General features: G+C 41.8%; 1 protein-coding gene across 5 annotated transcripts in view; it reads right to left on the reverse strand.

The window, feature by feature from the left end:
• Positions 1–10,948, reverse strand: part of HPSE2 (heparanase 2 (inactive)) — a 782,696-nt gene extending 771,748 nt beyond the window's left edge. For 3 of the 5 annotated variants that reach the window (XM_077947184.1, XM_077947183.1, XM_015147906.3), the window contains exons 1-2: positions 10,538–10,947; positions 7,353–7,510 (exon numbers count right to left, since the gene is read on the reverse strand). In XM_077947184.1, the coding sequence (XP_077803310.1) occupies positions 7,353–7,510; positions 10,538–10,827 (448 nt within the window). In that variant the 5' untranslated portion in view covers positions 10,828–10,947. Of the gene's footprint in view, positions 1–7,352; positions 7,511–10,537 lie in introns of all 5 variants that reach the window. The other 2 variants (XM_077947182.1, XM_077947181.1) reach the window with 1 other exon arrangement.
• Positions 10,949–11,244: the final 296 nt, after the last annotated feature.

Genomic DNA, 11,244 nt, shown 5'->3' on the forward strand with positions numbered 1-11,244 from the left:
TCTAAGATACAAAATCAAATTTACTGGGATATAGTGAACTGCAGCTCACACCCAGGGCCTGCATACAAAATTTCAAAGGTATTACAGAAATGCATCCATTTTTATTTCAAAAGGCAGAATAAAATAAACATAAATAAAACTTCATAAACATACATAAAAACTTCAGGTGATTACTGATGCCTTTTAATACAATATGAAATTATATCAAATCCTTCTAAAGTTATTGGCAGACAAATTGTGAAATGCCAAGGATGAAGTTAGAATGAAGGCTTTTCTTGGGCCTACAATTCTCTCAAAACTGCTTTTGGCTGCTGCTGCTGAAGTGACAAGAAGTCAGTAGTACATAATTTGACAATTACACCTAGGCCCCATTAATCTTCCCAGCTTCAGTGTCAAACAGGGGCCTGAAACTGGATGCCTACTCAATGAGTAAATAAATGAATATTATAAAATACTAGCCTGTTTTTACTCTACAAAAGAAGGAATAACATAAAATAACAAGCAAATTTTAAGACCTTTTACTTTATAAAACTTGCAATGTAAGAATCTAATTAATAATTCAATTTTATTAATCTAATTAATAATTGCATTTTAAGCATGCTTTGTAACTCAAACCTTGACAAATGCAGTTATTATAACACAGTTTAGTTAGAGGGAGGGAATGAATGTGTCAAGTGATTTGGAAAGGGAAGATGGGACAGAGCAAGTGTCATGGAAGGCCCCTATTGAAAATGTGTCCTTCCCTTCTCCAGTGCAGTAAAATAAGTTATAATAGCCTCTTTTTTCCTTTAGGGCCAATTCCATTTTACTATGCCTAAATTTCAAGATTCCCATAATCTGATCTGGATTTACCCAACCAACCTTTTCTCTCACACATGTACTTTCTTTTTCTTCTTCTTCGATTATATGTTTTGGAGTTAAGAAAAATAGATTAGAATATATTAAAACCCAATTTAGACATAATTCTAGCAATATGAACTTTGGGATAATTTCTAATGTACTTTATTTTCATATATTTTTCTTTAATTATAAACATTTCTATTTAACAAAAATGTGTAAATAGGCTTCTATAAAAGATATTTTGACATGGTTCTACCACATGAACTAAGATAATTTCTAACATACTTTCAGGGTGGTCTCCTTCCTGCCCAAATATATATGAGGATTTGCCTGATGCTCTTTCCCTTGAGTTGCATATCCTCTCTTCTTGTCTCTGTCTCTCTAAGGTCTACCTACCTATCTAACTCCACCTAAGGCTTACCAGCATCACTAGTATTCAACTCTACTTTTCTTGTTATACCCTGGCAAACTATTATATTCCACTTAGCACTTCATTCTAAATTGTCTTTCTGTTTTTCTTCAGTTTTATCAGTGTTAATGTTGTCTCACCAACTACACTACTGGTTCATTGACAGCAGGACACAGTATCTTTTGAAGAATACAAGTCAGGTATCTTGTAGAGTATCCTCCAGTTTGGGTTTGACTAATGTTTTCTCATGTTTACTGAGAGTTACAGATTTGGGGAAAGAATATCACATGGTGAAGTGCCCTTCTCATTATATCATATCAGAGAATAATACATGATATCAATATGACTTATCTGCTGATGTTAACCATAGTCACTGATAAAATGATGTCTGTCAGTTTCTCCAGTGAAAAGTTACTATTTTCCCCTTTGGAGACTCTCTTCTTTAAATCCAACTCACACTCAAGGGAAGAAGAATTAAGCTCCACCTCCCAGAGGCGGAGAATTTGTGGACATATATTAAAACCACCACAATAATTAGTTAATAATATTATGAGAGAGATGCTTTAAGGCTATGCAAATATCCTCTTTTAAAGTTCCACCCACTAAGTTCAACACTTGATTAATGTATCTTGCTTAAAGCAATTATTACTGTTGTGTTCTAACGGTGATTTGGGATAACATCCTTTATTTATTTTATATTTTGCCATTCTTTGGCATGAAACTAAACAGAGAGTAGATAATCAGTACATACTTATTAAATGTAACAGAATTTTAAAACATTATGTGAAAGAAAATGAGATAATAGAAGGTGGATAAGTTCAAGGCAAATATATATTTTGGCAGTTGTGCTATTCTTACACCATAAGTCTTGATTGATAGAAGGGGATTAGAAAGAAAAAGAATTAACTACTTCATCTGTGGAAAAGCTTCCTAGAGAAAAGAGAATAATAATAGTTATACAGTGTCTTAGAGTTTACAAAGTATACACACATTCATCATTTAGAATTTAGAAGCTCTCTGAAGAGAAAAATCTTCAGGAGATAAAGATAAAAGATATTTGAAAGTTGTGAAAAGGCACAGTTACACCAGGAATTGAAAAATCAGGGATAGAAATTACATTAGACTAACAAAGAAAAGCAAAAGTAAAGGCAAGGTAGAAACAGATACAATTTTTTTTTAAATGTAGTTCTAGTACAAGGCTTTAAACTGGGTGATAAAGTTAATTTAACACATAGCATAAAATCAAGACAACTTAGACAACCAAAGATAAAGAGCACATGATTAAAATCATGAAGAATGTCATTAAAAAATAAGCATCAAGAATGGACTGCATGGGAATATGTGTTGAAAGTGTAAAATGAATAGAAGCTTCATGTATACCTTCACTCATTTCTCCACTGGTCACCTCCATTTTCCCAGAGCCTTTCACAGTGTTTTTAACCTAGTATACACCCAAGAAAATTTGCTGAAGATCTACCATGTATCATAAAGGCTAGACATTGTGGATATACAATAATTAGATATGGTCTCTTCCTATAAAGAATTTGCATTCTAGATGGAAAGGTAAAATATATATATGTGTATATATATAAAGTTGAATGTATGTATATATAAAATTGAACGTGTATATATAGTGTATATATGTGTGTGTGTGTATATATATGTGTATATATATATGAAGTTAAATGGCAAAACAAGGCAGAAGGAGCCAAAAGAAAAGCATAAAGAGTAAAAGCTACAGCAGTCTAGAGAAAGAAGAGATCACTGTAGAATGACCTGTTCAAGAACATTTTTGTGCAAATAAGGAACATTTGCAGTGGGCCTTCAAAAACTAGATGGGATGGAGTAAGCTCTGACTTGAGCCAAGAGAAAGACATTCAAGGCATATTCATATGCTAACTGAACAAAGGCATGGGGTTGAGATAATAAAGGTGCTTTAAGGAGACAGTGAACAATCAAGTTTGGCTGTAATAAAAGGTATATGGAAACACAGGGTAGCAAAAGTAAGCTGAGACTGAAATGTGAAAGGTTGTGAATGTCAAGTTGAGGAGTTTGAACATATTATGTAAGCAATCCAAAAATAACCATAGTTTTTAGCAAAAGAGTAACGTGATGAATATGACATTTTAGAAATATTAAGCTGGCTTTTGAGGTACATTAAAAAATGGTGTACGTCTTCATTAAAGATGCAGCTATGGTCTTAAAAAACATGCATACAAATAAACTACATTGAATATAATACAAAGAGGGGAAGACTGGGAAAAAATAAACTTAAGAACAGAAGAATAACCCAAGATTTCTTTGTTGAGAGCAAGTAAAGCATAAACATAGAACAAAAAGGAAGTTATGCAACGGTAAGATTCCTAGGGTATAAAGAACAACTCTATTTTTACTTCTTCCATCATCACTATGTGTGTATGTAATTCAAGGTGCCTAAGCATAGAGTAGAATAGTTAGCTGCATTAAAGGAGTAACCAGTGAAACTCCCAAAGTGATACATAAACAGTGGTTTTACAAAGTTAGAGAAAATACAGTTGCATTAATGTGCTCAAAAAGTATTTGGAAAACAGAAGACACATGAGTTGTTAATTGCATTATTAATTCATGGGAAAACAAGGGGAACAACAAAATCACATCAGGGGCTGGGCACAGTGGCTCATGTCTATAATCTCAGCACTTTGGGAGGCTGAGTTGGGCAGATCACTTGAGGTCAGGAGTTCAAGACCAGCCTGGCCAGCATGGTGAAACCCCATCTCTACTAAAAATACAAAAATTAGCCGGGCATGGTGGCACACACCTGTAATCCCAGCTACTCAAGAGGCTGAGGCACGAAAATCACTTGAAACCGGGAGGCAGAGATTGCAGTAAACCAAGATCGTGCCACTGCCCTCCAGCCTGGGCGACAGAGGAGACTCCATCTCAAAAAAAAGAAAAAAGAAAAAAGAAAAAAAAGAAATCATATCAGGGTAGCAATATAAACGGATTAACCAGAAGAGTGGAGGCTTTTTGCTCAACACTACAACTATCCATTCATTTTAACATTAGTACATAACAAAAGCCACCTTTGGTTCTCAACTCTGTTCCTTAAAGATAATTCTCCCTACATTCTCTCAATCCTCTCAAGTAATTCCATAAATCTACCTTGTGCCTTCTGCAAAAACTTCAGTCTCATGAAATCTTACTCACTCCTTAATCCCACTTTAAAACATTAAATATATATTATAAATTTGCTGACATTGTCGTTAATGAAAGTAAGAATCCTTACCTTTCTTATAGTGTTGTGCAGTCAAAAAAAGTAACTTACAAACATTACCTCTTAGAACCTTCAGAGAAGCAATGCACAGTAGGTAATTATCATCATCCACATGCTATAAACAGTAAGCCCCGGGCCACACATTCATAAGTGATAGGGCCAGGCCTGCAGTGCAAGCTTCCTAAGTCCAAATTCCATTTTCTCTTCACTGTATCATTCAGTTTCATAATGTGCCAGTAGGTATATCTTATTACTCAAAATGTATGTTGTTATTCTGTACTATGTTTAAGTAAATACATCTTTTAATAAGATGCCTTTATGCCCAAGTGCTTACTACAGGGCCATTTCCTAAGAAGGCTTAATTACTTTAAGATGCTCGTGATGATAACAGTTATCACTAGATGAAAAGGGACAACGGAAGCATAATGTTTTCAAAATTGCTGAGACTATACCAAGAACATTTTGCCTTGAATTCTGCAATGCAACATGCAACAACAAAGACAGTAGGGGTAATTTAAGGATATGTGAGCTTCAAAGGGCAGAAATAGGACATTCTCATTCTCTTTAACTCGGCTAAAGTCTCAAATACTGATATAGTTCAGAGCATCTTATTACTAGGAAAACATAAATCAAAAGGAGTTCAGCTAGGAGCAATAAAACAGATTAGTGTCTGGAAGGACTGACTTTAAAGAAAGTTTTAAAAGAATTAGATCCAGGTAGTCTAGATAAAAAACAGCTATGAGGAAACATTTTTTTTTTTTGAAGCTAACACCCACACCAAAGGCAGAAATTATTTTGAAGATAGATGTCTAAAAAATGCAAACAGGAATAATTGTAAATACTTATAAAGGGAAAATTCAGGAGAAATTTCCCAGCAAAAGCTTACGGGACAGAAGAATCTCTCCCCTATGAGTGGTGACAAACTACATTCCTAGAGATATTTAATGCCAGGTTGGACAAAACAAGAAAAGGATTCCATATGGAATGATCCTATACTGGCCCCTGACATGATAGAAGGACTGAAGGTGACCTCTTGGATCTTTTCCATTTATTTTTTTTTTTTTAATTCTATGAAGTTTTACAGGGCACTGCCTTCTGCCAATTTCTTTTCTCCCCATGATGCTCACTTTCTCCTTTCACAAAGGGAAACAAATTGTAGCCTTCATTTTAAGCAGATCTCATTGTTCTCAATGTAACATAATCCTAGGTACAAGGTTGAGAGAAACAGACCAATTTCTAAACTTATAATCTTTCTCCGCACCCCCGCCCCCACCCCCAGCAATTCCCGGGGCTCTTACAAGTTTTCCCACAAACTAAAGAGGAAATAGTTCAAATGGATTGGAAGAAGAGCTATCTCATTGGGAAAACCATTAATATTCTCCCTTCTTATGTCTGATCACAGAGCTGACAGTGACCCTGGGAGCTATAAGGTTCTGGGTCAAATTACCATCAGAGGTGCTGTTAAAGACTATCTTTTACCTTTCAGCATTTATGCTGAGTGACAGCAAAAAGTCCACTTGCAATCCACACTTTTATGGCAATGACTTTTATCTTTGAAAAGATATAGCCTTAAACACCTACATGCTTTGGCAAATGTTATAAAAGAGTAAGTCCTAGTCATGCTCCAAACTCAAGAAGCCTCAGCCTTGCCCTCTTTCTCTTATTCTGGCACTTTAAAAAAACGTTCCTCAGCCACCCTTGAAATACATTCCAATACCTCTCCAGAAGTTCTTTTCAATGAAGGCCCAAGAAAATACAAGGGCATTTGCTCCTTTAGCTGATTGGTAAGAACAAGATGTAACAAAATTCAGAGGGCTCTGAAAACCTGTCCCTGAGCCCTTTATATATAAAAGTGTAGTTTGCTTATGAGAAGGAACAACAGCCGGGAGAAAGCCCTCCAAGAATGGACACTAATGCCTCTCCTATCCCATCTTAACAGTGTCAATAGCTCAAGAAACGCCAATACCCATCGTGCCTCTTTGAAAGCACATCCCTCCACTTAAACAGGAAGTTCATAGATGTTAACACCTAGCCTTCTAAACAAAAATTTTTCAATAGCATTTTCATTTTTTTCCCTAGTAAAAATGAGACTGTTCAAACCAAAAAAGATTGGCCTCTCTGACTGAAATAGGATTTCAAGTTTTCAAAGCCCTTCCAACACTTACCTAATTCGGTCAGGAAAGAAAGCTGGCATTTGTAATCCCATTTTAAAACAGAAAAAAATGCAACTCTGAGATTAGGCAATCTGAAGAAGAACTAATTGTGGAGATTTCCAAACCTTCCTCAACAAGGGACCAATTTAAAAGGGATTATTCCAGAATACTTTAGAGTGCACTTCAAAAACGGCTGAATCCCTTCTGTACCCTCATCACAGGAAGGCAAGAAATAAGAAAAACAGAAAGGCACTTTGCCTAGAATTTTAGCAAAGAAATATGACTCTGACCTTTAATAATCTATGAACCTGGCTGAATTTTCTCAAAAAACCTGCTTTATCTACACCCCGCAGGACCAGCCCGCTAGCAGCCTCCAAGACAGCCGCCCAGCAAAAGGCCAGCAGCTGGGTGAGGACAACCTGGAGAACCCCCTTTGCGCAATGAGGTCAGGAGTTCCACACTGCAGCGTCTCCTCGTCTGAAGCTTCCAACTTTTCATTTTCAGGCGACCTGCAACCAGGTTCTCCAAATCTGCCCCAACGCGCGCGCGCGCGCATACACACACACACACACGCACACACGCACACACACACACGCACACACCCACGCACACACACACACACGAACATAGAGACACACAAACCCAGCGGGTGCTCGCTTCCGCTCCCCTGATAAAGAATGGTAATCAAGTTTCTCACCATCCTCATAGTTTTTGAGATAGTAATCCGGGCCCGGGCCCCCGCGGCTTTTCGCCGGGTTCCTCAGGTTCTGGAACTGCAGGAAGTCGGTCCTTTTGCCCCCGAAGCGCAGAAAGGCGGGCGAAAGTCCCCGGGCCAGGGTCACCAAGCGCTTGGAGCTGCAGAGGAAGAGAATAAGAGAAGAAAGTTCCCCGGGACAGGACGAGAGCGCGTGGGGCACGGAAAAGGGCCCTCTTCCTACTCCCTGAGGGTGACCTGGCCAGGGCTAGAGGCTCTGTGCCTGCCCCAGCCGGTAGTCCACGCTGGCCCCTGGCCGTTCCCGCAGCTTCTAGCTAGTGCCCCGCGCCCCAGCCCGCCCTCACCGCCCAACTCCGGGGGCTATGCCTCTCGCTTCCAGGCGCCCGCAGCGGCCCCCTCCCGCAGACACCCAGATCCTGATCTCCTAAAGGCTACAGACTGTATTTGTTCATAGAGTGTTTGTACGGGGTGGGTGTACGTGCTACGAGCACGGCGCTAAAGCGTAGTTGCCCGGCTTCTGCCACTGCCAGGAAAGCGCTCCGGGTGGAGACGCGCTAGGCGCGCCTACCTCTGGCTTCCGACCCTTGCCAAAAACCTGTATGCTGAAAGCCGGCATTGCCTCCTCAGCCCCAGGGGCCCCACAAACCTCCGTGCAGGAGGTGAAACCTGCCTTTTTTCTCTCAGACCAGGCCCGGCGCCTGAGCTTAAGTGGATTCCTACTTTCTTTCTTTTAATGTCCGAGTTGATTTGTCTTTTTCACTATATTGTAAAAACCGCATTGTTTCCCAAATCCCCGGACGGAGAGATCCCCAGGGTAAACCCTTGCCTTTCCAAGAACACTTCTCCACTCCCGCACCACCACCACCAGCACACACACACAGAGTAAAGGCAAAGTCTCTTTGGCCCCTGAAATAATTCGGCCTGATCTCAGGAAAGGTAACATCCTCCTCCCCACCCCACCCCGGAGTTAGGCTCCATCTTTCTTCTTTCCCACTTGGGGCCGTTTGGAACCGCTAGGGAAAATGAAGCTAGCCGAAATGTGGAACCTGCGCGTTAGGGGATACTAAATGAGCATTAAAACAATAGCATTTACATCTATTTAAGGTCAGGATTTCCATCAATAGGTTTTTAAAAGCCAAAGGCTGCTGCTTTGGGAAGGAGTAGGGAAGGAGCAATGCAGATACTGATAATGCTGAGGGGATCGGCTGCTGAGTTCCGGGTCTGTAAATTATTTTTTAACGCTTTACTGTTTCAGATTCTGAAAACCCAAATCCAAATGGTGACGTTAAAGAGCATCATAAAGTAGGTGGATACGAGAAAGAAAAAACAGACTCTGCTTTTGGAGTTTTTTGAGAAGAGACGTGGCTACCCCAGGGTCTTGTAACCAGAAGGGTCGTTTGGCTGAAGTCTCCGGGACCGCGCTCCAGGACAGGCACAGTCAGGGCGTCGCGTGGGCCTACTGTGGCAAAGGAGACGTCCGCGCGAATCCGGTCCTGGGAAAAGGGCAGTTCCAACAACCTTTCATCCAGGAGCCTGCACAGCCAAAGCGAATGCGCTCCGCCAGGACTTCTTCCCCGAAAAGCTGCCTCCCAGACTCTTTTCTGAGGCAGGAAAGCATTAGGCGAACAGGCTGATTTTTAAAAAGAAGAAAGCTGGAGGGGAAAGGGGTCTGCGCAGCTGAAGGAGTTTAATGCAAGTGGGACAAGCATTGCGGAAAACTCCGTTGCACCCTACATTCGGACGAGCTCAGAGACGCACTCTGCTGCACCAAGGAGCTTTCGAAGAGGAAGCTGGGCCGCGCAGAGCTGGCTGTTCCGCCCTGGCAGCAACCGCACCAGCAGGAACCGAAACGGCCTCCGCAAGGGAAGCTACAGCCTCTCAGTTCTTCGGCTGCCCTTCCTCCATGTGGAAGGAGCGCTCCACGTGGCGCCTCCCGCTACCTGCGGCATCCGCAGACCTGACCCGGGCCAGGGGGACAACCCCAAGAGCTGAGAGGCGGACGCACCTCAAGAAGCAAAACTCGAATTTCGCAAGGAGTGAAAAATACGAAGGACGCACAACGGACGTGGCCTCGGGGCAGAGTGGGACTGAGAGCGCTGAAGGCTCTTCGAGGGGAACCCACAGCTGAGGCTCCAACTTGGAGGGAATTTTTAAAAACTCAACACTTGGATTCGACATTGCAGAGGATGTATTTCTTATTTTACACTGCAACTCTGTCCCTGATGGGAAGGGATCGTAGTTGCCTAACTGCCAAACTGCAACAACCCGGGGAGAGTGTGAGCCCAATTAGATTACAAGCCCTAGAGCAAAGGGAATCACAAACCTCCGGGTTTGCTAATCCGCTGGTGCGGGGTTCAGATCTCCGAAGCCTCCCTGGAGTATTTCTGGGTCTCTTACCGCTTCCCTTATAACGCTGTGACCCCAGCGAGGATTTTTTTTTTTCTTTTCTTTAAAGAAAAGCTAAACTGTGCAGTTACCGCAGGAGATTTGAGGAGGAGGAACTGAGGGGGAGGGGGGCATTCCGTCTATAAAAAGCGCCTTACAAAGTCCTGAAGTCTGGAGATGACAGCGGAGGATATAAAATAAAAAAATTTAACTCCGATCCAACTTGCCCACCACTCAAGCCTCTGCTTAAATTCGTTTTCTGTCTGAGAGTGGGAGAGAACTGACGAAACGAGCTTTCCGTGGAATATTCCACTTTTCGTGCAATCCCGCTTGAACATTCACAGACACACACACACACTCCTCTCTGTCGCACATACACACACACCCCCACACACACATACTCATTCTTTTCAGCTCTTTGTTGTTTGAGATCTTTTCTTCGCTTTTGTAACTGCTCTGAACCTCTTGTTTCTTTTTCAGAAGGAGACGGGGAGGCTAATTGTGGATATATGTAAGCACAACATTTTTTCAGTCATAACTGATAAGTTTCTGAAATGCCTTCTGCATTGCAAACATGTGCATCTTAATAGAAAACATTGCTTTTCCCAATCACTAGTTACAGCCTCATAGCACACAATCCAGGAGGAGGAAAACCTCCTTTCTTCTCTTTGAGAGATCTGCTTGGCTTACTTTCTTCTTTCCCCTTTGGAATCGGGGATAGGAAGGGGTTGAGGGGATGTTACTAAAAAATTTTAAATGATCCATCGAAGCCCCTGCCTTACCTTAGGAAATCGAGCCAGCCATCATGAATGATGGACGGATCCAGCTGCAGAGAGAGGAAGTTCTCATTGACTGTCCTGACTGGGTTCTTGGTGCTCACATCAAGTAGAATCAGGGTCTTTTCCTTCAAACCTGTAGCTCTGTCTACAGGCAAGGGTCTCCTGTCTCCAGCTTGGGAGGAAAGGGAGAGATGGAGCAACAGAGCCAAGTAGAGAGCCCCCGGGGCTAGGCACGCGGGGGGGCGGGAGTTGCTGGAGGGCATGGCTTCAGGGAAGGCACAGAGCACCCTCATTCAATCCCTCTGATTTAAACTTCTCTTCCTACTTGGTCTCGCTAGTGACTAATTGTCCTTATCTAAAGTGTGTGTCTGTCCGCCTTTTTCCCCCCTTTTTTTCCCTTCCTCCCACCCCCCCCCCCCCACACACACACACTCTCTCTCTCTCTCCCTCTCTTTCTCTCGCTCGCTCGTTTTTTTGAATTTTTTTTTTCTTATTTTTTTTTTCAGTGTTTTGGTGCTGGTGGAGCGAACTCACGCCCCTAGCCAGCCTTCCCAGTGACTCTTGCCAAGAGAACTCGTACACCGGCACCGCCCCTTTAAGAGATTTCTACTGCAGACATTTTTTAACTTTTTAAAGGTAAGGGGAGGGAGGCAGGCGGGAAGGAGGAGAAAAGGGTGGCGTTGTACCCTCCTAATTTAACCCTCTAGGGT

The sequence above is a fragment of the Macaca mulatta genome, chromosome 9, assembly GCF_049350105.2.
Source record: "Macaca mulatta isolate MMU2019108-1 chromosome 9, T2T-MMU8v2.0, whole genome shotgun sequence".
Taxonomy (NCBI): Eukaryota; Metazoa; Chordata; class Mammalia; order Primates; family Cercopithecidae; genus Macaca; species Macaca mulatta.